Raw genomic sequence first — 27,242 nt, 5'->3', positions numbered from 1 at the left:
ATTCCAGATACCACTTCCAGAAGACAGAAACAGTCATTTGAGTCCTGCTGTGGTATGGTGAGAGGTCACCAAGAATATGTACATTATAGAACAGATTACAGTGGGATCATCACATACCCAATGTCTGTTTCTACTAATGGGCCTCCCAGCTCCTGGTCATTAATGGTGGAATACATAACGCGGAGAGTCACCGGTTTTCGATATGCCTTACTAGATAGGATAATTTTTCTTTGCACGATTAATAAAAACCATTGCAATCAGTTAAGCACACAATGGTAAAAGAAAAAACATGCAAAATACAAATATGCCAAATACAAATTAAGCAGCAAGGTCAAGGGCTCCCCAAGTGCGGCTCAGTATGAATATTTCAATACTTGCTGTTGCAAAAGACCGGATTTAGGGGAGACCATACACATCAAGGGCCCCACCAACTCTAGTAGTACTGCAGTGTGCGGGTGGCCCAAATATTTTGTAACATTATATAGGGGCCTAATGGCAACTGATGTAGGTAGTCAATGGGAAATAATGTGAAGTGTAATGCAACAATATATCAGCAGTTGTCTGACTACACATACAAGCTCCTTCTTGACTGATTGTGGCATGTTTAAGCAGGCGTTCTGCTATTAGGATGTATTCTGCGAAACAGACCATATGTTGAGGAATCAAACCCTTTAGGCAGAACAAAATTGCATGACAACAGGTCCTAGTGCCGCTAGCATTTAAGACGTTTCGGAGATAAATTCTGCACTACAGAAGGAGAGTTTGGCATATACAGAGTATGTGCAGAAAGTCTTCTCAAGGGTATGTGAAAAGCCTGTATTCATTAGAGCTTTGGGGTTGAGCCCATTTTGAAGCGTGATTAAGTAAAGGGAGCAAACCAAGTCTGGTGTGGAGCGGTTTTATTTTTAGGTATTTTTTTAAGACAGTCCCCAATGTATGACTGGGCAGCATCCACCTTGTAAGTGTTGATGGTCATTCCTGCATTCGAATGTTGTTTAAACTTGGCTTTGTCACTGGCCAAAGAGAGATGCTTAATTTGTTTGTTCAATGCTTGCTTGAAAGCTTTGTGTGGTAGGCTTTGATGTCAGCTGCCATACTTGAAGATGTTGGACGCCCCAATTCTCTCAAACCACATATCTGAATTTAGGGATGCATATTTGAGAAAGGCGCTTCCTTGCACTAGTTCGTGTTCCAGAAGACCCAATTTCAGCCTGATTTGTGCCGGTGAAGTGCAATGGGGTAGTGGCAAAAGACTACTCTGGGTGGCATTCAAGAAGTTAGCAAACTTTCTGGGAAAAATGTCCAAGTGCTGGAAGGTTCTTGGCTTTGAACATGGTGAGCAGCGGTCCCCAGGTCAAACTTTGCAATCTGGTTGATAGGACTTATAAGGCTACAATTTGAGACACCATACTTGCTTTCAAGGTGTTTACTGTGCAGGCGGTGAGACCAGCGGCCCAGCAGCTGGATGCCAAGATATTTATAGCTGCCGCTTCTGCTCACCAGATGTTCCTCACAAACCCATTGCTTTTTCTAAACAACACACTTTTCAAAGATGACAACCTTGGTTTTCTCCAAGTTCACAGATAGTTTGTTTGACGTGCAGGACTGGTAATGTGAGTTTAGCAACTTTTGTAAACTGAATGCTTGAGAGATTCAATAAGACGATGTTGTCTGCATATAATAATGAAGTTAGTAGATGTTGGCCAAGTTTGGGAGGATGGGAACTTGTGGAATCCAATTGAACTCAAAGGTTTGCCAGGTATAGGATGAATAAAGTTGTGGCCAGCACACAGCCTTGTTAGAGGCCTTTGAGTATTTTAATTCTGGAAGTTATTCTCCTAATGCCGCTGATTGTGACCCTCACCCAGTTTCCAGAATATAAAAGCTGAACTCCTCTTAAAAAGTTGGGCAGGATGGTTCCAGTCCTCTAGCTTTCTCCACAGCTGATGCCTATCCACCGACTCAAATTGCTTTTGACAGATCAACAAAGCAGAGTACAGAACAAGTTTCTTCCTTGCATATTTTTCTGCTAAGGTCGCCAGCATTGTGAGGTTGTTCCTTGATGGTTAAAAGCCAGTTTGATTCAGTGGGATTAAGTTTGCCTTACAAGCCGAGGCCTCCAGCTTCTCCAGGAAGAGTCCTGCAAATAATTTTGGGTCAAGTTTGAGCAGCGCAATCCCAGTAGCTATCCGGATTCCGAAAGGAGCCCATTTCATAAATAGAATATAGGATTGCCTCTTTCCATGAGTCCGGGACTTTATTTTCCTTAGGCACAAGTTAAACATTTTTCATAGATGACGACTGCAGATGGCTTGGTCATTTTTTTAAACTGCAGGAAGGCTATTGGGACCGGGCAAGCAGCTGCTTCCACAGAGCCGTAATGTGTGTTCTGTTCTTTGTTACTCAAAGTTTAGAGCGGATAAGCCACTGCATGTGTTGATAATTCTTGCGCTTTCTTGTTATGGTATAGTTTGGAAATGTGTTCTACCCACTGTTCCTCCAACACCGCATTGCCTAGGACTCCACCAGGCCTTCGCTCGAGCTGGTTAATGATGGACCAGATTGGCTTGCTGTTCTTTGTCTTGCAAGCCTTGACGATTCTGATCCATTCCTGATCCTTAAAGGTCTGCATGGCCTCCAACAGTGCCTTCTTGTATTACTGCCTTAATTCTAAAAAGGTACTGAGATTGGTGGTTTCCAGGTGGTTAAATTTTAGCAGCCTGGCTGCTTTATTGAGTTGCTGCCCCAGTTGCTTTAAGGCCTGCCTATACCATCGTTTTTTATCGATTCTCTGAGTTGGGGGCAAGCGTTGTTTGGAACCCAAGTCACCTCAACGGATGAAGTGGAAGTAGAGAATGCCATTGACCCTCTAGAGCAGAGGAATAGCAGCATCCTGGAGGCAGACGACGCAACTGTGTTTTTCGTTCCAGGGGCATCCGTCTAAAAGAGCCTACATGGTGCTTAAAGAAAAGGCGTAAAGAGAAACACTTTAGAAGAAAAGCAGAAGGAAAAAAGGCACATACTGCAAAACAAACTGCAAACATATTAAGAAGCTGTTTAGTCATGAGTCACTTGAAAAATTCAGGTTTTCTGCCAAAATACAGCAATCGAAAGATATTACATCAGAGGTGTGCTGCCCCTATGGATTACTTTTTTTTTTTTTTTTTTTATATATATCTTCGACAGCTATGTCCTAAGATTGTAGTCTTTTGGGCTCAAGTGATAAGCTCCTTGGACATCATGGAAGATGGCGCAGCCACTTTTATTCCCTTGCTGCTGCTCGTGGGTGGTGGGATGGATGCTTCAAATCACTGTAGGTAGCTCTTGGGGATGGCATCCATGTTGGGTTAGAGACGGGTAGCCTTGACATGGGGGAGCACGGGTGCCCCACAGTACAAACGGTGGTTGAAAGACATGGTTATGTGAACTGACCTGGTTGAGTCATATGCTGAATTGCTCCTGCCTACCTCTAGGCCGAAAGATTTCTGGGGGCCCTTATAGGACTATGTTTAAACTCTGACTGACCCCGGCCCACCGTTTTAACTCTTTGCACTTAATGTGAATATTGTGATGAGAATGTGTTCTATCATTATGATGACTAGATTTAATGGAGAGAATTAATTTTGGGGGTGGGTGGGGAGACGGTCCAGTTCATGATTCTACATTGTTCACAAGATAAATGTAACTCTGTGGTTTTGAAGCATGATGCACTATGCTTGATTTTGATTGGTTGTGATGTTGGTTTTTATTCCAATAAAATGTGTAAAGCACTTAAAAAATAAATAAAGAAAGAAAAGTTATATTGTCCAGGAATAATTGGTGAGCCAGACTTGCTTACTGACCATGTATTTCAGGATGGGATGGTTGGCAGAGACTGGAACTTCTTGAAGGTGTAGTGTTTGGTTGACAGTGTGCACCCAGCCATTTATCCAAGATTTTAAAAAGGGGTAGTTCAGTAGTGCTTTATCCAAACATCTTGTGTTTTAATGAGGTTGATTGGATTTACTTTTTTAAAATAAAATAAAGCAGAATAAATAATGTTGCTTTCACCATGTGTGTTTTCATTAAAAATGAATTATTTTAAAAATGGTGTTTCAGGGATCCCGCACAAGTGCAGAGCTATTTTAATATCTAAGGATATCAGATATAATTCCATAACAGAGGGACAAAAAGTTAACTACCTGTATTTATAGATCTCTACATTTGTTATCTTTCATAGATTCACATGATTTAATCATCCCAATTGTCCATTTGGGAGTCCTACAGTAAACTCTCAATGGCAGTTCTATGTTAATGTAATCCTAGATCTAAAACAGATTGTTTAGTATCCTAGTCACATTATTTGAAAAATTAAACCAGAGATAACCAGCCTCACAATCACTGACTATCATCTTTCATATTTCATATTTCATATTTCGTTATGCAATACTGTGAATTAATATCAGCATTAAGTGAGCCTCTCAAGTGGAGGCAGGTGAGTTGCATGTCAATCTATGACATATTTCAATTTTAGAGAATAATTATAGGCAAATAAGTTCCTTCTCTAGAACAGAATCCTTCTTAGATTCACAAGGTTGAAGCAGGGTAGCAAACAGTCATATAAAAGAATAGCCAGGCACGTAGAAGGTGAAAAGCAATTTAAAGAGTGCTTACGTTATTGAAATAGATGGTGCAGGACACCCTCTCCAGCCGTAGCATCTCATTCCACTGCGACTCAAGGCAATGTTGCAAAGCAAATGTGTGTGTGTGTGTTCTTCCAGGTTGCTGTACGACAAATATCTGCTAATGAAACTCAAGCGAACAAAGATGTGCACACTTCCGGTTGAGTGCACCAAAGTTCTTTTTTTAACCCCTTGTTTGTGCAGGACGGCTCAATGCTATATGCACTGTGGGCGTGCACAGCACAGTGCCAAGCTGTCCAAGCATGCTAGGCAGGAAATCCCCCTGCTGTAAACACCAGGGGGATTTCCTTTTTCGTTTTGTAGCCTCAGGAGCTATGAAAGAGCTTCCCCAGCACCCCCAAGTCATTTTTTTGTATGTAATGGCTATCTGCAACCTCATTACATTAAAAGGGAATCTGCTCATTTCACTTTCACTGCTTTGGTGCTCAGGGCTAATCACCTACCCCGACAGCCCAGCCCCTCCCCCAACACACACTGTTCCACCCACGCCTTCCCTCAACCCCCTCCTTAGCCCCCTTCCAATGGTACCTTTCCCGAGTGGATCCCTGCTTTGGGATCACCAAATCGAAGGAGGAGGTTGATTTCCAAGAAGGGATCCACTCCACTAGACACCAGGGAATTATTTTAGATGAAGGGAGCAGCCACTTAGGCAAGGGATGCTCCCAGAATTGGAGATATATTTTTTCCATCTTCTGCACCCCTTCAGATCAGACTGGCCTTGTTTATAGGTCAATCAGCCCGAGGGGGGCAGATAACCACAAGACACCAGGGTCGCCATGCCCCTACAGCCCCCCTTTAAAAAGGGGTAAAGTTTTTCTAACCCCCACCCTCTCCCCCATGGGCCAGATGTGAGCAATTATCACCATGTGGGTGTGCGGCGGGGGTGTTAGAAGGCCCACTAGACACCAGGGATTACTCTTTGCTTTTTATTAGTAGGAATGGGGCTTCCCAGCATAAACATGGCCATGCCCCCACCACCCTAGAAATGGGGAAACAGTCCTTCTGCTCCTAAATCTCCCCCCACCCACCGACCCACCCACCCAAAACCAGGTGCAGCTAGGATAATGGCCTCCCCAGATTCCTGTGGAAACAGGAGGTGGGGCAAAAAGCCCACTGAATGGCAGCAATATATGTTTAATAAAAAATAATTGGGTGAGTCGTTCCCAGGCTAACATCAGGCCCCACCCTCCCCCCTAAAACCTCAACAGTCTTTCTGCTTACCTGCAGACTAAAGCATCTCACCTCAATGGCAGACAAGAGGATATAGGATTCTTTGGGGCGTTTTCACAAATGGGCCAGGAGAGGTTGGCTAACTCCCAGATCATCCACTGACACTAGTGAACAGCTGCACTTTTTGGGTTTGGGTAGGCTGACACCTGAAAAAAACTACCAGACCCAGACAGTTCTGAAAACTATACATCTGGGAGAGTCCAGGGCAGTGTGCTTTGGTTGCATTCCACACCATTTTCTTACCCACAGTGCTCTACAAACCTCAAAAGGTGACTAAAACACATTTTCCTCACATTTCTGTGATGGAAACTTCCAGAATCTGCAGGAATCCACAAATGTCCAACTGAGGCCACTAGGAGTTTACACAGATGGGCTCCCATTGTCCTAGGTTTGATCTGTTCCAGTCACTGGCATTAGGGCCCAGCCACACAATCGGCACATAATTATTATTGGCACAAGTGGGACAATGGGGGGTGGTAGGAATTTTGTGGATTCCAAAGGTTTCCATCATAGAAAGGTAAGGAAAATGCATGATTTCAGGCAAAGTTTGAGGTTTAAAGGATATTGTGGGTAAAACAGACACTAATGGAATCCACAGAAGTCAACCCACCCGGATTCCCCTAGGCATCTGGTTTTAAAAAATGTACAGGTTTGCTAGGTCTCCCTCTGTGGCAGCTAAACTAGGGCCCAAAAACCACCACTACCCACTTTGTGAAAAACAGGTCAGTTTTCAGTGGAAAAATCTGATGTAGCCATGTTGCGTTTTAGACAGTTTCTTGTCGCGAGCACTAAGCCTACCCACACAAGTAAGGCACCATTTTTATCAGACGGCTTAGTAGAATGTTGGGTGGATTTAAGTTTGTGGCTCCCTGCAGATCCTAGAAACTTTCCCTCACAGAAATGTGATTAAAACATGTTTTTAAGTCAAAGTTTGAGGTTTTCAAGGGATTTTGAGTATCACAACCTGGTGAGAGCCATGCAAGCCAGCCCATCCTGGATTCTCCTAGATGTCTAGATTAAAAAAATTACAGGTTTTCCTAGGTGCTGGCTGAGCTATGGCCCAAATCCACAGCGAGGCACACTGCAAAACACAAGCCTGTTTTAAGTAGAAAAATATGATGGGTCCATGTAGGTTTTGGGCCATTTTCTGTTGCAGGAACTAGGGTCTACCCACACAAGTGAAGTACCATTTTTATTGGGAGACCTAGGGGGTACACAGAATAGTGGAACAAGTGTTATTACCAAATTGAGTTTCATTGTATTGCACCTTCCAAATATAAGACAATCTATAAGAAAGACGTCATTGTGAGAAATACCCTCTACTTCACATGCTAGTGATGTGCAAATGACTGCTCCATACCTTGTGCCCATTTCGGAAATACACAGGTTCCCTTAATACCAATTTTTTACTATATTTATTACCATATGAACTGCTCTATACACGGTACACAATGAAAAAACATTACAAGGTGCAGCTTAGTTATTGGCTATGGGTTACTCGAGTTCTTAGGAGAAAACAAAAACCACAAACCTTACATATCCCCACAACCAGAAGGTTCTAGAAGATGTAATGGTATGTACCTTTTTTCGTAACTCCGCCATCATGATGATAACTTACAAATGAAACCGTTGGCATAAATGCTAGCTTTTCCCTAATAATTTTTAATATATATTTTTTTTTTGTTTCAACACTTGGTTTCTTTGCGAAAACCTTGAAGGATCTACACAAATGACCCCATGATGAATTCCAAATTTTGTCCAGTTTTCAGAAATGTATAGCTTTATGGGATCCACCCGTTTCCACAACAAACTCGAATGAGGTTGAAAGCACATAAAATAAGGAAAAATGGGCTATCTCCAAGTAATATGCCAAAGCTGTGTTAAAAAACTGGTTTTCTGAATCAGGTCTGCCTGTTTCTGAAAGATGGTGATTTTACCACCGCAAAACTTTCAATGATGCCATGTGCAAAAACAGACACTTTCTTCCGCAGCACTTTTTTCCTCATTCCCCCTCCACCCCAAATCTCCCTCCCACTCCCACAAACTAAAAAGTAGCTATGTTTTGCCTACTATCGGTCCCCCTCCAGGGAAATCCACAAATCCTGGGTACCTTTAGAATGCCCTGGATGTTGGGGAAAAAAAGGACACAAATTTGGCGTGGATAGTTTATGTGGACAAAATGTTATGGAGGCCAAAGCATGAACTACCACAAAATAAAAATCACAAAAAGGCTTAGCAGCGAAGGGGCTGAAGGACTACCAGCCTTATTGTGACGACACTTTATGGCAACACACATCCAGCGAGCTGTACATTGTTTTGACAAAAACTGCCCTGTTTTAGGGGCACAGCAGGCTATAAGCCACTGAGAAGACCTTCTGAATTTACTTATGTGAATGTAAAATTTCAGACACTGCTTAACACCTAATATATGAAACGTCCTTTCTTCTGCCGTGTTGAGATTTTTACAGAAAGTTGTAAGGATTATACGTTCATTCAAATGAAAATAAAATGCCACTTCTGGAGTAAAGCAGCCCTTAAAAGGACTCTTTTGTCATGGAATGGTAGGAACGGTTCTTCTACTGTAAAGGCCTGAATTTCACTTACTCTTCTTGCAGATGTTAAAGATAGTAGAAATACAAGTTTCCATGACAGACATTTTAAGCCTGCTTTATGTATAATTCAAACAGAACTTTCCAAAGCCGAGAAAGTACTTTAAGTTGCCAACGAATTGGAAAGTTGGTTTGACTGTCGGAAACACTCTGATCAGTCCTGTAAGGAATTGTTTTATAATTCTAATGGACCAGAAAGAAGGTGGATTTTGCACCAGTCTGTATTTTGACATCGCTTCGCACAGACTCTCAAAGATGAACGAGTGAGACCTGCACAGGACCAGTGTCAAAAGTATGACTTTATGTGAAGCCACGGAGACTGGTTGCAGATTTCGATGGGTGCACTAAGTACAGAAATATTTCCACTTGGCTTCATGGGACTTTCTGGTGAAGATGGCTTTAGCTAGGATTTCTCTACAGTCATTTGGAATTTTAAACAGTGAAGAATAAGTTACTTACCTTTGGTAACACCGCGCCTGGTGGAGAATATCTAGCCGCTCATTCTTTACCTTAGAATTATCCCCAGGTGACAGAATGGAACCAGAATCAATTTTTTGTGAGCAGTATCCCTGTGCACCGGTAGGTGACGTTGTTTGGCTTCATGTGGCTTCCACCCAAGCCACCAAGGAAAATGTTACTTACCCAGTAAGCATCTGTTTGTGGAATGTGTGGATATAGATGCACATGCTCTACATAGACTGTATAGCAGTCTGTCCATAAAAGAGGAGTTTCAGTTGACTGGAAAAGTGTTTGTAGCACAGCTTGACCTACATTGGCTTGCTGATGTTCTAACAGATCCACACATTAGTGTTTTGTGAATGTGTGTGTGGTGTAGACCATGAAGTTGTCTTACAAATGTCAGCTATAGGAATAGTTCCAAGAAAGGCCATAGTAGCAAACTTTTGTCCTAGTAGAATGTGCTCTAAGGTAATAGATATTGGGCTCTTTGCTTTAGCATAACAAGTCTGCATACATTTAACTATCCATCTAGCTATGTTAGTTTTGGATACTGGACTGCGTTTGTGAGGTAGTGAAAAAGTTACAAAGAGCTGTTCAGTTTTCCTAAACTGTTTCTTTCTTTCAATGTAAAACGGAAGTGCTCTTTTAACATCTAGAGTGTGGAGAGCTCTTCCTGCAACAGAGTCAGGTAGCAGAAAGAAAACGGATACTTCAATAGACTGGTTTATGTGAAACTGCGAAGCCACTTCAGGCAGGAACTTAGGGTTAGCACTGTTGTAAGGTATTGGCTTTGATGAGCCAGTCATCAAGATAAGGGAACACTTGGATATTCTGCCTTCTGAGGTTTGCAGCAACTACTGCTAAACACTTTGTGAAGACTCTGGGAGTGGTAGTGACCCCAAAAGGCAGGACCTTGAAGTGGTAATGTTTGCCTCTAATAAAGAACCTTAGGTATTTTCGGTGTGCAGGGAATATGAAAGTAGGCGTGCTTTAGATCTAGAGGGGTCATAAAGTCGCCTTGCTGTAGAACGGGAATAACATCTTGAAGAGTAACCATGTTAAAGTGTTCTGGCAGAATCTATTGGTTTAGCGGTTAGAGGTTGAGAAATGGCTTGAGGTAACAGTCCTTATTAGGGGTGAGGAAGTATAAGGAATATACCCCTGACCCCTGGTATTGTAATGGAACAGGCTCTACACAGCCCCTTTCAGAAGAAGGGATTGGACCTCTTGTTTGAGAAGGATGAGGTGTTCGTGGGATAGCCTGTGAGTGCGAGGGGGAAGAGGTGGTGAGCTCTAGACAATAACCATTGTTGCGTGGTGATGTTGACCCATTGTGAAAGAAAGTTTTGTAGCCTTCCCCACGACAGGCCTGGAATGAGCGAGAGGAAGATGGAGGTAGTCACTGCTTTCCAGTGGAGGAAACCTCTGGAGGCAGTGCTCTTACCTTGTTCCTTCTGCTGTTGCCTCCAAAGGAACCCCTGTAGAGTAGGAGATTTGAGGCTGTCTGGAGAGTGATGTAGATGCTTCAGAGATGCGGTTTTGAATGAGCCTCTAAAACTGAGGCGTCAAAGGGCCTCTCTGAATAGGGGATCGAAGGGCACTAATAGCCTTTTCTGTGTCTGTGTCCTTCATGAGCTTTTAAGGATAGTGTCCATTTGTGGCCCAAAAAGATGCTCCTTGTCAAATGGCATATTAAGGACCACTTTCTGAACTTCGGGTTTAAAACTAGAGCAGCGGAGCTAAGCATGCGTTCGGAGGACACTAGTATTAATGATGCATGCAGCTGTATTTCGGCATCTAGGGCACAACAAATGGAGTTGTTGGAAAGTCTTTGCCCCTCGCCAACTATTTGCTGCCCTCTTTATAGTGCTCATCTGGTAGGGGTTGGAGGAGCTCCTTCATTTTGTTCCAGTCAGTCCAGTGCTTGCAAGCTGGCTATGCACCAATGAATGGCTGCTTGCACAGCAACACTTTCCTGCAGCATCTTCTTCTCAGGAGGAGGGGTGTCCCCCGGTGGCCTGGCTGTTGACATGTTTCCGTGCCTTACTGGAAACAACTGAGTCAGGAAGGACATAAGATATAGTGTATACTGGCTCCGAGGGAGCTAGTTTATATTTCTTGTCAATTCTAGTGGTGACAACCCTAAAGCTGGCAGGTTCCTTAAAAATGTTACCAGCTTGATGAAGCATGCCAGGGAGCACTGGAAGGAACTGAATATCCCTGTGTGTGGGAGGAATGTATATCGAACAGGAAGTCCTTCTCAATAGGGTCCTTATATAGCTCTACAATTTGGAATGCAGTGGTTTGTGCCACTACTTGTTGGTAGGAAGTAGTGTCCTCTGGTGGAGCGGGACGTGCGTGGAAGGGGTCTGGATCGTTAGAGAGGATGGGGTCAAAATCATAAGTGTCCCAGGAATCTGGGTCATGTTGCGGCCCAACCAAATCTCCCTCTGTTAATAAAGGAGATCCCTGAAAAGTATAATCTCCCAGTGAAGGTGAGGCAGGAGAATAAGGAGGGGAGGGAGGTAGAGGGGAAGAAGAAGGTGGAGGAGAAGGCATATGAGAAGGGCTGGTGACCTCGTCCTTGACCTTTTTCTTCTGAGGTGGAGGAGTGTCCAAAGTTTCTTCAAAGAAGAGCTTCCTCTTCAAAAGTACAGGTGATGAAGCAATAGTGCATCCTGTACCCTCCTAAATGTGGAGGCAGCGCTGACGAGCGTCCATAGTCTCCAATATAGGCTCCACAGGAGAAGGGGTAGCAGAAGACTGGCTGGAGTCTCTGTGGACCGATGATTTTGGTTCTGTGTGTTTCGGTGAAAGAGGGTAAGATAAAAGAAAGATTTTGAAACGGAGCCAGTTGAAAGACGTCCGAACCCGACAACAGAGAGAAAACTATTGAACAAAGGAGTTGATGTCTATGAATGCTATCACCGAGAGGAGGAGTCACTCGACTGCATGACTCGAAAGACGACTTTGAAGAAAAACAACTTGCACCATCCAGACCCAACATTAGATGGTAGGAGTACGCAGAGCATGTGTATCTACAGCCACACATGCCATCGAACTGTCAGCTTTTTTTCACGACTTTCCACACAAGAAGCACAGCGCCACTTAGTTTACTGACCACTGGTGTGTGAAAACTAGGGCCCTGAAAGAGGGAAAAAGCCCTAAGTCTATAAATCCATTCGCAGAGCCTGCAGGATGGGTGGGCCGGTGAGGTATCTGCAGCTGGATGGAGTCTCTACCAGATAAGGGGTTATCAAAAGTAAGTAACTTGTTCATCTGATAGAGACTTCTAGCTGAAGATTCCTTATCTTAGAATAAATACCCAAGTAATACCTTTCAGGAGGAGGGTCTGCAAAACAATTTCACACTAAAAAGTCCTGCAGGACGAAGCAAGTAAAGTACCCATACCAATGGACCTGGCTGTCCAGGAAGTAATACTTGGTAAACGTGTGCAGAGATGCCAATGTTGCTACCTGGCAGATGTCCATGACAAGGACTCTGCATGCTAACACAGTGGTTGCAGCCTCTTCTTGACCAATACATAGCAGATTTGAATGCAGCGCTTGATCTTTCAGGACACAGTCAGTTTCTGTTGTTGCCTTCCCTTTCTAGGCTCTGACATACCCACAAAGAGCAGGTCGTCCACCCAGAACTTTTTTGTGTGGTCAATATAGAACAAAGCAGCTCTTTTTGGGTCCAGCCGGTGGAGCTGCTCCTCCTCCTTAAAGGGATGATGCAGAGCATAAAAGGTAGGCAGGGTGATGGACAGGCCTACATAAAAGAGTCACTACCTTCGGTATGAAGGAAGCTCTATTGAAAACAACAGCTTGTCTGGAAAGATGATGAGGTGCGAAGGCTTAGATAAAACCTGGAGCTCAATGACCCTCCAGGCAAATGTTACTGCCACTAGAAAGGCTGACTTGATAGTAAGGAGCCTGATAGGGCAATTGTGTAACGGTTCGAAGAGAGCACACATCAGAAACTTTAGGACTAAATGTAGGTCCCACTGAGCCAGGGTGAAGGTAGGACAAAGTGTTGGAGACCTTTCAGAAATCTATGTACAATAGGGAACTTGAGAAAGGATGGCTGATCTGGCAATCACAGAAATATGGAGATGGCAGAAAGATCGCCTCTTAAGGTGCCCAAAGCAGAGCACTGCTAGGCAAGAGAAAGAAGAAGCAGAAGGACCTGAGAAAGGCGAGCAGAAAGTTCAACCTTTTTTTCTGCACACAATGGCACAAACGTGCCCAACGGAAGGTGTATATCGTCTTGGTTGAAGGGCACCTGGCTGCCAAGACAACACTGCAGAATTCAGGCAGAAGGTTGAAAGCTGTCAACTGTCACCACTCAATCTCCACACAAGAAGGCAGAGCATTGACAGGTTCAGGTGGAGAACCACCCCCACCTGCTGCAACAGAAGATCCTCCTAAAGGGGCAACCTAATCTGAGGACCAATAGCTATGCTCAACAGCTCAGCATATCAGACTCTCCGAGCCCAGTCCCTGGTCAAAAGGATAACTTTGACCCAGTTGTTCCTGATCGTCTTAAGAACTCTGGACAGAAGCGGTATGGGCGTAAAGGCATACAGGAGGCCTGAGCTCCACTCAAGACAAAAAAAGTCTCCAAGCGAGAGTCACCTTGGAAACTTTGGTGTGCAAAACTGCTGTTATTGCACATTCGACGGCGATGCACAGATTTAACCAAGGACCCCACCACTGCTGAAAGAAATCCTGCACCACCTCGGGATAGAGATGCTATTTGGGACCCGCTAGGTATCTTCAGCTAAGAAGGTAATCTTTTGCATTCAGAAATCCCGTCAAGGGTTGACCCACCAGGGAAATGCCCTGACGTTTCCGACACGTACAGCAAAGCAGAGCCTCTTAACAAAGGGTTCACAACCCCACCACGCCCTGTTGGTTGGAGTACCACATGGTGGGGGTGGTGTCCGTGAACACCTGCACAAAACTTCCCTTGAAGGATGGTAGTAAGACTTTCAATGCTAGTCTGATCGCTCAGAGGTCCAACAGGTTATTGTGAAGTCTGGATTTCACCGGAGATTAGAGGCCTCTGGTCTCCACCTCTCCCAGTTGGCTGCCCCACCCCAGGGGTAACACATCTGTCACTAAGTGAGATATAGTTGGGGACGAGAGAGGGGGCCTGACGCTGACCCAAATGCGGTTGGTTAACCATCACTGCAGATCTTTTGCAGTGCCCTCTGAAATCTGGACCATATCGGAGTGATTACCCTGATGCTGCGCCCACTGGAACTTCAGCTCTCACTCTAGAGCCTGCATATGTCAACAGGCATGTGTCACAAGAGGGATTAAGGCGGCCATGAGGCCCAACAGCCTTAGAGTTAGTCTCACTGAAATCCAGGTTAGAGGATGAAACAACTGTATCACAGCCTGAATATCCTAGACTCGCAATTTGGGTGGATAAGCCCGAAACTACAATGTGTCCAGGACAGCTATAATGCAAGAGAGCATCTGAGAAGGGGTCAGGTGTGACTTTGGTAAATTCATAGTGAACCTCAGCAAGTGCAGGAGGTACACGCTAGACTGGAGGTGGGAGATGACTGCCTGGGACAAGCCCGCCTTTAACAGCTGGTCGTCGAGATGGGGGAAGACTGACACCCCTGATCTCTGAAGATGAGCTGCAATTACCACCATCATCATCTTGGTGAACACACAAGCAGCACCGGTAAGGCCAGAACAGAGCACAGTGAACTGAAAATGCTCAGGGCCTACCCCAAACTGCAAGTAATATCTGTGGGTAGGCAGGACAGGGATGTGGAAGTATGCGTCCAACAAGTACCACAATACCATCAAGTCTCCAGTTCCATGGCAGACAGGACTTGAGAAAGCATGAGTTTTCTGTATTTATCAGTTTTCAGGAAGAAACTGAGGGGGGTAAGTCTAGGATAGAACGAAGGCCCCCATCCTTCTTGGGTACCAGCAAGTAGATGGAATAACAACCATGACTTACTTCTCATGCCGGCACCCTCTTAATGGCTCCCTTGGCCAAGAAAGTAAAAACTTCCTGGTGGAGTAATGAGATGTGGCCCACTACCAGCCTATCGCAAGTGGGTGGCATGGTATAGGGGTAGTCACAAAATGGAGGGAATAGCCCCTGGGGACAATCTGGAGTACCTAGCATCCAGATGATATCGACCTCCAGTGGTGCAGGTGATGATGTATCCTGCTTTCCACTGGATGCCCGTGATGATCGGAGGACAAACTAAAGATGCTTAGAGGCTGGGTTGTGACGGACTGGCCCGACCTCAGGCTACCTGACCCATGCGGCCTGTTGGTAGCTGATCCTCAGAAGGAAACTTATGTGCTGTGGTGGCTCAGTGAGAAAAGGCATCAATGAAATGCCCCTTCATTGGCCACAAAAGAAGAGAAAGGCAGACTGAGGCTGGCAAGAGGCCATGAAAAAGCCCAAGGACCTGGACATAGCTTTCTCTCCGAAGAGACCAAAGCAATCAAAGGGCATGTCCAAGAGCGAGGTCTGGACATTCCTCAAAAAGCCAGTGGTTCTCAACCAGGCATGGTGCCTAAAGGCCACCGACGATAAACTCCCTCTGACAATTGATCCAGTCGTATCCAGTCCACAGAGTATGACAAACTTAGCTGCATGTCCCTAATCAACAACAGCTTGGGAGAGTATGGCTCAAGCCTCCTCCAAGACCACAGGCAGCACCTGCACAAGCGAGTCCCAGAGCAAGTGGGAGTTTCAGGCCAAAAGGCACGCAGTGTTCAACTAACATAGTGCCAGATTGCCAGAAGAAAACATCTTTCCCAAGGTATTCAGCTACTAAGATTCCTTGTCAGCTGGAGAGGTAGGGGTGTGCCAGCATTCTTTTGTAAGTGAAGACTTGGACGATCAAGCTCCTCAGGGTGGGGTGCTGGGTGAGGAAATGAGGGAAGCCTGGGTAGGTAGTTGGCATAATGCGATCGTCCTACTGACTGCAGTCTCTGTGCAGGGCTTGGACCAGGTCGAATAAGACGTATGTGAGAGCTTCATTAAATGAAAGACCTGTTCGGAAGGAATGACTTCAGACTGAAGCACCTCTGTGAAGATGTGTGTCTTGAGGAGGGCAACTGAAGGTCCAGGACTTCTGCCTCCCTCCTCACAACAATAGCAAATAATTATCCCTCTTTGACAGCCATTGTAGGAAAAGAGACCAAGCAATTATGTGGGGAGGTGTCCAGATCACTGGCATCCACCAGATGATCAGATCAGTTGTCATTGGGAACTAGGGGCTGGTATTCATAATGGCCATTCCCAATCTTCCCCAAGTCCTGGCTACCAGGAATAGGGATCAGGCTCCAGCCTGGATAGAATGGCTCCAGTTGGCGCCGAAGACAGAGTTGAATGACACCCATCTGACCCTCTGTTTGAGTCAGGGATAAAAGTGGGGTTGGCACCGACAGTGGGAGCTGGGATGTCATCAAGGGAGCCATCAATGGGGGAAGGTTGAGGTGGCTCAACCAGCATCAGTCCAGATCAGTCTATAGATTCAAGGGGCCTGACTGGCGCTAGGGGCACGCCAGTGGAGACAAGTCGCACAATAATGAGGTGCCTGGCCTCATAAAACTCATGGAGATGGATGGAGTTTGCTCCAGCTCCAGAAAACTCAAGGAAATGTGGAGATGGCCCAGGCTCCACCGGGAAGCCAGGCCTTGAGTGCAGACGTTCCCTCATCTCGGAGGATGACTTCGACAGACAAATTTGAAAACCTCTTTGACTTCTTGTTCTTCTGCTTTTTGAGGGACTTACCCAAATGCCCGGACGACTTCGACGATGACAGATGACTCAGCAACCAATCCTAAGACCTTTCTCTCGACTGGGATGGAGACTGTCATGGAGTCATTTGTCGAGCAGCAAAGAGCTTGAGGGACCATTCACTCAAGACCTTAGGGTGCATGGTGCAACAATAAATGCAGTTCTTGGCATTGTGGTTGTGCTCAAGACACCAGAGGCAGAAAAGGTATGGATTTGTCACCAGCATTTGCCGATGACAAACACCACAGGGATTAAAATATAAAGTTTCTAACCTGTAGGTGTAGTTTTGCACCTTGAAGAATTTTTGGGATTCACATGCTGTGCATTATTCCGCCATCTAGTGGTTGGGTCCGGATTTCTCTAGTGTTCTGTAGTCTTTGTTATATGTTTGCAAAGTTCTTCCTCTCTTTCTTTTTTGTTTGTTGGTGGGCGTCGACAATACCTTCATTTGGTGTCTCTTGTGACGTTGTTGTGCTTTGTCTAGAAGCTCCTACCTTTGTTTGCCATCTTCATATTTTTCTGCTGTTGGGTTTGGAAGCCTGCCAAACGATCTCCAACACAGGGAAGAAGACTGAGATGAAAAAGTGGAGAAAAACACCAAAGAAGGTCCAGAATTTATCTAATTTACATTAAAGCCAGCCTTCCTAGTGGACATCCAGCCACACTAGGAGACAATGTCAAATACAGTTTTTTTTTTGTTGTTTTTTTGTTTTTTTAAAGGTCAGTCAAAAAGTGTCAAGGAGAATCTCTTCTCCGGATCTGCGCTGACTGGCACAGAAAGAAAAGAACTGATGTCTGTGGGCTGGAGTAGCATCTGCACAGATAGCGCGCTTGTCGAACAACGCATTCTACTGGCATGCCGGGGTACTGCTCATGAAAAATCCAGATGTACTCCGACGCCTGTTGATAGTTCTAAAGGTAAGAAATGTGCTGCTAGAATTCTCTATCAGTTTTGCTCAGAAGCCATGCGGATAATCGTAGTGATATTGGGTCAGATGAAGAACTTGCCCGTTGTTGAGAGAACAAAAGATTAGGAAGCTCTGCTATCTGTATGATTGGTTGTTTTGATAGGAAAAGGAGCTCTGTGAACCAATATTACCTAAATCACTAGGGAGCTATTAGTATCGTCCGGCAAGGCTCCTTTATTCTGCATAAGTAACATTGCGATAATAAGCTAAGAGGAAAAAGATTAAGTAAATATACCTATCCAAGCTCTCGAAAAAACAATGCCCTATGATCCTGGCAGAGGTTTCATGCTTGCATAGTAACAACATTTCCTTTCAGATTCGTCGCAAACAACAATTCCAAGTTCGGTCTTCCCCACCGCTCGAACATTTTAGTTAACTGGATATGATTAATTCCCTTTCGTGGCATTATTTGCATGGTCTGCTTAGGGTATTCACCAATGTATTGAGTACTCCGGGAACATGTATGGCTGATATTTTGATGTGTTTTTTATGGCCATTAAGCTTCTGCTTAAAGGGACGAGATAAAGTCTTTGTTAGTTCAGTTATTGCAAGCTGCTTAAGTAACTACTCCATTTCATCTTGCTAAAACCTAATTTGCGCCTAAGTGGTAGAAAACCTTTACCTATAGCCTCTAGTCTCTTGCTCTAATTACCAACTGTTACCCTGGCCACCAAGAGAGCTTACTTGCTCCCGTTACTATGAATAGTCTACCAAGGGGCACTTTTCCCATGTATAATGCGTCCTGTTAAAAAGTATATTTATTCTTAAGTCTAAGGTAATGGTGTAGTAAGCTGGCCCTGTATATACAATATCAAAATGAGATGTATTGTGCACAGACCAGTGGATCCCCAGATACTTAAAAGAGGCTAAAGTAGATAATATTAATGCTATTTTTTGTGGTAGCGTGGTCGAGCAGTTAGGATTATCAGAGGGTAGTGCAAAGCATTTCTTGTACACACAGAGTGAAGAAATGAGGCAACACACTCAATGACTAACTCCAGTAACACTTATCAATTTTAAAAGTAGCCAGAGTGCAACTTGTCATAGGAAGCAATGTCGTCCTAGGGGGAGGAAAAGTGTTAATACAGTTTACAGATAAGTACTCAACTTACGATCGCAGTCTTTGGGGGTTAGGATGTCCAGAGGTCAAGGTCCAAATTCACTCCAAAAGCTAACTATCAGCAACAAAGGGCTGGCTGGGTGCAGAGGTCAAAGTTGGTGTCTGGTTTTTAATGGAAACCTATGGAGACTGGGGCACTGGGAAAGAAACAGGTTGCAGCTAAGTACCCTCAGGGTGCGGAGCTGGGGGGGGGGGGGGAGGTCTAGATCAGCACCTGGCTAGGGGTGGTGGTGAGGGCACAGGTCAGCACCAAATGCACATCCTCAGCGCGACAGGGGCAGCCGGGTGCAGGGTGCAAACACAGAGTCGGGTGCCAAATGCTTTTCAAGGAGGGAGCCTTGTGGGTCACAAAGATGTTGCAGGCTGGGTTTGGAGAGTCTGATGCAAGAAACCAAAGGCTGGACAAGTCGGAGCTGGGCCCGATAGACGTTGCTGGACCGCCGGTCAGATTCCTCAAGGCCCCGGGGGCTGCGGATGCACGGGTACCTTTGGGTGTCAGGAATCTTCGTCGGATGCAGTCGTGATGGGGGGGGCGTGGGGGGTTTCCTTGGGATTTAGGCTGATGGCACTGTTGTGTTTCTCAAGAGGGGTCAAACTAGGGTGGACTCGAGGTCAGAATTGCCTGGGGACTTCTTATGGTCCGGTGGGCCGTCAAGACACGGGTCAATGGCGTTGGGTGCAGAGTGGGCAGGGCTAGCAGATCCGGGGAGGCTCTGGAGTTCTTTTGGAAGGTTTCTTGTGGACAGGGCCACTGTCCTCTGGAGTTCTTGGTCCTGTGGTGGGCAGGCAGTCATCGGGGGGTTTGCAGATGTTGCTGTTCCTGTAGGATGCATTGTCTTTTGTAGCAGGATTCTTGAAGCTGCATAAAGGCCAGTAGAGCTGGGGCCAAGTCAGTTGTCACCTGGAGTCTTCCTACTGGGGTTGGCTCTTCAGTCCTTCTTCTTCTTCTTGAGGTCACCAGGAATCTGAAGAGCAAGGTTCAGGCGTGCCCTTAAATACTAGTTTTAGGGGTGTTACAGAGGGTTGAAGCCAATACAACTGTCCCTGAGGGTGACTACACCCTTCCTGTGCCCACTCCCTTTGGGGGGTGGTGGGGCACACATTCCTATCCCTAATGGCTACTCTCCTCCAAAGCAAGATGGAGGATTCTGAAAGGAGGGTGTCACTTCAGCTATGAACACCCTAGCGGTGGTCACAGCTGAAGTGGTCACTTCTCCCTGTTTTTCCTAATTTTCCCACCTGACCTGCCACCAAAAGTGAGGGTTGGTTGGGGGAATGGGCATGTCCACTAGTTGGAGTTGGGGCAGTGTAGGAGGAAGTCTGATCCTTTGAGGCTCGCAACCAAGTGTTGCTGTTCCTGCAAGGGGAGGTGTGAAGCACCATCACCTAAAGCAGACTTTGTTCCTGACCCCAGAGAGCACAAAGACTTTCACCCAATGGGGTCAGAAACTTGTCTGTTAGTGGCAGGCTGGTACAGACTGGCTAGCCTTACACTAAAGGGTTGGGTAAAATCTATAAGATGCCCTGTGTGCGCATTTTTCAATAAATCCAACACGGACATCAGTGTGGGTTTATTGAGCTGAGAAGTTTTAGCCCAAACTTCCCAGTCTCCAGTGAAGCCATCAAGGAGCTGTGGAGTTCGTAATGACAAACTCCCAGCCCATTTACTTTTTATGGCCACACTGCACTTACAATGTCTAAGGATGGACACAGACACTGTAGGGCAAATTACTCATGCAACTATGCCCCCACCTGTGGTATAGTGCACCCTGCCTTAGCGCTACAAGGCCTGCCAGAGGGGTGGCTTACCTATATCATAGGCAGTGGTTTTTGAGCATGACACCCAGAGCAGGATGCCATGTCGACTTTCTCCCCACCAGCACCCACAAGCTGCAATGGTAGTGTGCATGTGTTTGGTGAGAGGCCCCTTAGGGTGGCACAATACATGCTGCAGCCCTTAGGAACCCTCCCTGGCCACTGGGCCCTTGGTACTACTGGTACCTTTTACAAGGGACTTAGATGTGGCGCCAGGGGTGTGCCAATTGTGGAAGCAATGGTACAGTTTATGGAAAGAACACAGGTGCTAGGACCTAGTTAGCAGGATCCCAGCACACACCCAGTCAAGTTAGCATCAGGCAAAAAGTGGGGGGTCACCATGCCAAAAGGGGCATTTTCCTACAGTAATCAAAAACTGTAAACTGAACATGGGTGGGCCAAATAGTGGTTGCTGGACATGGGTGTTATGAGTGCCTCAGTTAACACTCTTCTTCCTTCCCACTCCTTCAGAAAAGTGAAAGTTCCTTGCTGTCCTGTGAACAAAAGCATTTAAGGCTGTTGTGTTTTTTCATATAGGCGGGGTGTTGGAACAGTAGCTGTAACCTCCACTACTAGGAAGTCTGCTTCATTCATATTATTCAATTCACCTTTCGGAGCTGAAGATTCCCTCCTTCATTTCATACCACGTATAGATGCTTACAGGGTAACACATTCCGTTCGATGGCATGTGTGGCTGTAGATACACATGCTCTCCAGAGAATGTAAAGCAGTCCCTCCTTTGAAGTGGTGGCTAGTCTGTGGGAGTTGCAATAGTCTGGAAACAGGTATGAAGGAATATCTGACCTACACTGGCTTGCTGGCATGCTAAAACATGCACACAGTAGTGCTCAGTGAAGGTGTGTGGTGTATGCTGCCTTACAAATGTCAGTTATGAGAATGTTTCCATGGAAGGCCATTGTAGCTTCCTTTTTACGAGTGGAGTGTTGCTGTGGGAGAAACAGGTAAAGGTCTTTATGCCTTAATGCAGCCTTATTTGGGGTATTGGGTTGCCTTTATTTAGTGGAGAAAAGGCTAAAAAGTTGTTTAGTTTTTCTGAAAGTTTTAGTTCTATGGAGAAGATGAGTTCTATTTTGACATCTAGGGTGTGATCTAGGCTCTTTCCACAACGGAATCTGGTTGTAGGAAAAAAAATTGGCAGCTCAATCAACTGATTGAGGTCAAACAATGAAACTACGTTAGATAGGGTGTTTGGATTAGTCCAAAGATTCTCTTTGTCTCCATGTATTTGGAAGAAAGGTTCTTCTAAGGTTAGTGCCTGAAGCTCACTAACATGCCTGAGCGAATTGATGGCGACTAAGAATCTCACTTTCCATGAGAGAAATTGAAGTGAGTATGAATGAAGCAGCTCAAATGGGGGACCTATGAGTTTAGTGAGAACAATGTCAAGGTTCCACAACAGAGCTCAATGAACCCGAGGAGGGGAGAACTTAGAGTACTACCATGAAAGCTTTAATTACAAGAATTCCGACTAGTGAGAGACGGTGTCTATTCTTGATGTATGCAGCTACAGCTCTGAGGCACAAGCGTATGGAAGTGTAAGCCAGATTTGCTTTCTGAAAATGAAGCAGATAAAAAATGCCTTGTACCATGGCTTACATAGGATCAATTTGAACGGGTTGGCAGTAGCAAACAAAGCGTTTCCATTTTGCAGGCTCTAGTGGTTGGTCTGTGTGCTTCTTTGAGAATGTCTGTACATTCAGTAGGCCACCAGAAGTTGCCAAAAACTATGACCTCAGGAGCCATTTCGCAAGGTTGAGTGACTTACGGTCTGGATGCCTGATTTGGCTTTGATTCTGGGTGAGACAGTCCGACCTGTTGGAGAGCTTCTGGTTTGGGACTACTAAAAGATCCAGAAGTGAAGTGAAATAAGGCTTGAGAGCTCAGGTGGGTGCCACAGGGATCATATGCTGAGAGATTTTTGCCTGAACTTCCAAACCAAAAATGGAATGCAAGGGAGAGGTGGAAAAAGATAAGGAAATATCTCTGACCAATTCATCCATAGTGTGTTGCCGCTGTATAGTATAGGCATTTTGCGCTTTCTGCTGTGGAGAAAAGGTCTATGTGAGGGGTGCCCCACTTTCAGGAACTTGTGGGTGGAGTTCCCATTTGTGGACTTGTTGCTGCATTCTGCTGAGTAGCTCTGCAAAGTTGATGTCTATTCCCGGGTGATATTCCACTAACAGGTAAATGTTGTGGTGAAGAGCCCACTTCCATGTGGTATGAGACAGGTGTGATAGTGTTGAAGACTGTGTCCCCTCCCTCCGTTTAGTAAGTGATATATGGCTGTCATGTTGTCCATCTGTACTAGGACAAACTTGTGAGACAGGTGAGGAAGGAAAGCTTTCAGTGCTAGGAATACCGCCTGAAGTTCCAGGTAGTTGATATGTAGTGACTGGTGTTTGGCATCCCAAAGACCTTGCACTGTCAGATCTTGCAGGTGAGCACCCCAACACATCCGTGATGAGTCTGTGGTTAGCGTGATGTGAAGAAAAGGGTCTAGAAAAGGCCGCCCCTTCAACAGGTTGTTGGTGTTTCACCACTGCAGAGAACAGTGAGTATGGCGGCCTAACAACACTAGATCTTCCAGGTGACCCTTTGACTGAGACCATGGCGAGCTAGACACTGCTGTAGGGGATGCATGTGTAGACTCACATGAGGTACTATTGCAATGCAAGAAGCCATCATCCCTAACACATGACGTTCCATACTGTGTAGGAATGGTTTTCCTGAAATTGAATCAGAAATGTCAGAAAATTCTGAAGTGAACACGCAGACATTTTGTCTTAGCAGGTGCACTGCAACCACTCCTAAGCACTTTGTGAATAGTCGAGGAGCGATAGTCATCCCGAATAGGGAGGACTTTGATTTGAATGTTTGCCTGCTATGATGAACCTCACAGATTTTCGGTGTGCAGGGTGTATTGGCATGCAAAAGTAGGAGTCTTTTGGATATACAGCTGTCATAAAGTCGCCTTATTGTAGAAGTAGAACATCCTGTAGACTGACAATATGGAAGCGTTCTGACAGGGCGTATTTGTTTAGAGGTCGGCGATACAGAATACGTCTGATAGACCCATCCTTTTTGGGACTCAGGAAGTATAGGGAGTATACTCCTGAACCTTGGTGTTGTAGAGGGACGGACTCTATGGCACCTTTGAGGAGAAGGACTTGGACCTCTCTTGCTTCAGAAGTGATGCATGCTCCTGCGACAATCTGTGGGTGAGGGGCATTGGGGAAGGAGGGGGGGGGCAATGAGCTCCAGACAACAGCTGTGTTGGATAATGGCAAGTACCTATTGGTCTGTGGTGATTGTGTCCCAGGCTAGGTGAAAGTGCTGGAGTCTTCCCCCCCGGCAGGTACTGCATGGTCAGGGGAAAGGTGTAAGGAGTCACTTGGTGGTGGAGGAGGAGGTGGAGGTGGAGGTGTTGGAGAAGGAGGATAATGGGCCGGGTTAGTGGCCTTGTCCCTTTTCTTCCTTGGAGAGATAAATATGTCCAAGGCCTCCTCAAACGTTAATTTCCTCTTTGGAAGTGCAGTAGAGGAAGGAGATGCAAGGATGCGACCAGTTCCTTCTTGGTTGTGAATTTTGTGCTGTCTAGCGTCCATCTTTTCGAGGATCACCTCGGCCGGTGAAGGAGTAGTCGAAGACTGACCGGAGTCCTTCAGCTTCAAGTTTTCAGCACCGAAGGCTTGTGTTTGTGGATCTTGGTCGACAATGAGGTTGAAGGAGTCGGCTGTCGGGTGGGTCCCAAGGTTTGGATCGACACCGAAACGATTTCTTGGACCGAAAGACGGTTTTTGGCTCTCAATATTGAACTCCTCATCGGAGTTGGAGCTGTTCTCAATGGAGAAGGTTTCTTCCTCCTGAGCGTGTTCTTCCATGAAGAGATCGGGACGTCACCTGCCACTTTCTGTGCCATTTCAAATCGCCAAGCCCTCCGGTCCTGAAGAGTTTTTTTGGGACCTGCACTACTTAAATGCATTGCAGTCGGCCTCACCACAATCTGGAGAGAGGCAAAGGTTGCACACAAGGTGTTGGTTGGTGTGCTGGAATATAGCGTGGGTCCATCAGGGAACTATTTCCATCAATGCCGGAGCTGCAAGAAAGGTAGGCCCGAGATGGGTGATAACTTCCCGAAGGGTGGGCGGGGGGAAAGTCCAAACCGGCAAAGTTCATAGGGGGCACAGGAAATTAAATGCTCAATCAAGGACAATACCATCAGAACATAAGAAAGAGAGAGAAAGAACCAGACGGCAGAGATAAAACAATCTAACAAAGGAGTCGAGGCCCATGCGCATAATCACAGAGGGGTCATCGCTCGATCTCGTGATTCGAAAGACTTCTTCGAAGAAAAGCATATTGCACCACTACGGACCCAACACTAGATGGCAATAGTATGCAGTGCAAGTCTATCGACAGCCACACATGCCATCAAATACCATGTTTCCTCTAATGTCTCCTAAATGCGAGTCTTACTGTATCCTACAAGCAGTGATCCTCTCCATGTTTCAGATCAAATATGCCACTGGAAAGGATTATTATTCAAAACACATGAAACCAGAGGCGAAATAAGTCAAAGTTGCCTCCTGTATATGCAGAAACTCAGGGCCCCTGCACCTTACGCCACTCATGCACAAGCAGCAACCCACATTTAATCAAGGAACTTCCCACACCATCCCAATCATCATACATTTATGCAGACAGTCCAGCCAGTCTCATTCATATCACATTCAACATCCTCTACACCTCCTCCCTTTAATCTTTCATAGCACTACATCCTAATAACACACTAAGGGGGTCCAACTCAGACCTCTAAACCACACACAATATGGGTGCCATTTCTATTACACAAATCTGGGACTAGCCAAATGTTTTCACACATCCATAACATCATGGCCCTTCAAGACATCATCATCCAACACTAAGACAAACAAAACAAGATGGGAAGGGGTATTGTTATCTATGCACCCTAACTATCAGATCCTAACTCTACTCCTGCCACTTCTTGTAATCAATACAGGGCCTGATTTAGCTATTGGCAGATGGGTTACTCCATCACAATGATGACGGCTATCCCATCTGCCGAAATCTAAATCCCAATGGATTTAATGAGATTTCGTTTTCGCCGGATAGGATATCCGTCACCTTTGTGATGGAGTAACCTGTCCATCAACATCTAAATCAGGCCCATAGTCACCTTGAGTCACTGAGGGATGGATGACTGCAGTGGTATATAGTACCACCACTGGTACCCTGCCTTAATGTACTTGAATATAGTTTGCATCCTAGTAAGACGCACACCTGACTTGTAAGCCTAAGGTTTTCAGTTGTTAGACAGAACTGCATTTATGTTTGCTACCTGTACCAAATTACAAAAGTAAGCAATACAAAAGCACATCAAAGACACCTTTGACACTATTTTCCCCAAAACACACCAAATTAAACATTCAGACTGTGTCTGCCAGATACTATTAACCTGCTCTGCCAACCTATGTCAGGTGGACTGGTCCGACCATGTATTCATCACTTTTCAACTTCTACACTACTCCCCAACCCACTTGAAACACAAGCAAATGAATCCGCTCCCCAAGCCATTCAAGAAATTCTCTCACCAGCACATTCTACTAAAACCTCTCAACAATAGTACATTTCCCCTCCCCCACTATTGGCATGGATACTCTTCTCCACAACAGTCCGTGCTAGAAAAATTAACTTGAGGTGGTGTAAAACTTGTGCAAGAGAATGGTTAAGGTTGGACAGATTCTGTGTGGACGGGATCATCTGTGCAGTAGCAGCTTAACAAACATTTTAGATTTAGCACATTAGGGCATACTTTTCCAGACTCAACGCAGCTACTGCTCCAAATGCATGCAAGTTGGAAATGTGAGAATACCAGGCAGTTCACATTCGTTCCCTCACGAAAAACGTGTGCAACCTACTGTTTCGGAAACATGTTATACATTGCAAAGAACACAGAGAATATTCTATTACATTAATGTGCATTTTCAAAGTACAGCTGAAGAGGGTAAACAAAACAAACAGTTCTACAAGCTTATAGCAGGCACATAGTGAGTAAAAAATCAAGTGTGGCTGGAACACACAAAAAAAATACAGTACGAGAAAAGCGGACTTGGTTATTACCTTAGGGCTGTAGGTTTTAAAAACTCCTTCATATAAACCTCCATTTTTCACTTGAACTTCACATTTTGATCCCTGAAAATCAATTTCAAATGAGTGAAAGTGGAAGACAAAGGGTTTAGTAATTTAGTATTTTCAGCATTGGTCACTTAAAAAAGAAAGACTGGTGAAACATTAGCGTTTGACTTTTAAGTGAAAGATCACAATGTGTTTTCTTTGAAAATGAAACAGCTTGCATGAAAAACAAACACTTAGTACTATAGTTTAGACTACAATAAATAAGGCCAGTAGTGTTGTCTAGGAAATAATAATAATTTCTTGAATTAATATATACAGTCCTGCTTCAAGACATTAGGAGCAACAATATAAACTAAAAGGCAGTTTGTTTTAGTAATATTTTTTTAGAGCT

General features: G+C 45.1%; 1 protein-coding gene across 11 annotated transcripts in view; it reads right to left on the bottom strand.

Annotated features, from left to right (window-relative positions):
* ATXN2 (ataxin 2) overlaps positions 1-27,242 on the bottom strand; it is a 1,121,476-nt gene that overhangs the window by 971,372 nt on the left and 122,862 nt on the right. For all 11 annotated transcript variants that reach the window (XM_069214846.1, XM_069214840.1, XM_069214837.1 and 8 more), the window contains exon 4: positions 26,837-26,908. In XM_069214846.1, the coding sequence (XP_069070947.1) occupies positions 26,837-26,908 (72 nt within the window). The remainder of the gene's footprint in view (positions 1-26,836; positions 26,909-27,242) is intronic.

The sequence above is a fragment of the Pleurodeles waltl genome, chromosome 11, assembly GCF_031143425.1.
Source record: "Pleurodeles waltl isolate 20211129_DDA chromosome 11, aPleWal1.hap1.20221129, whole genome shotgun sequence".
Taxonomy (NCBI): Eukaryota; Metazoa; Chordata; class Amphibia; order Caudata; family Salamandridae; genus Pleurodeles; species Pleurodeles waltl.
The sequence above is the reverse complement of the archived record's forward strand: the minus strand, read 5'-3'. Positions and strand labels throughout refer to the sequence as shown.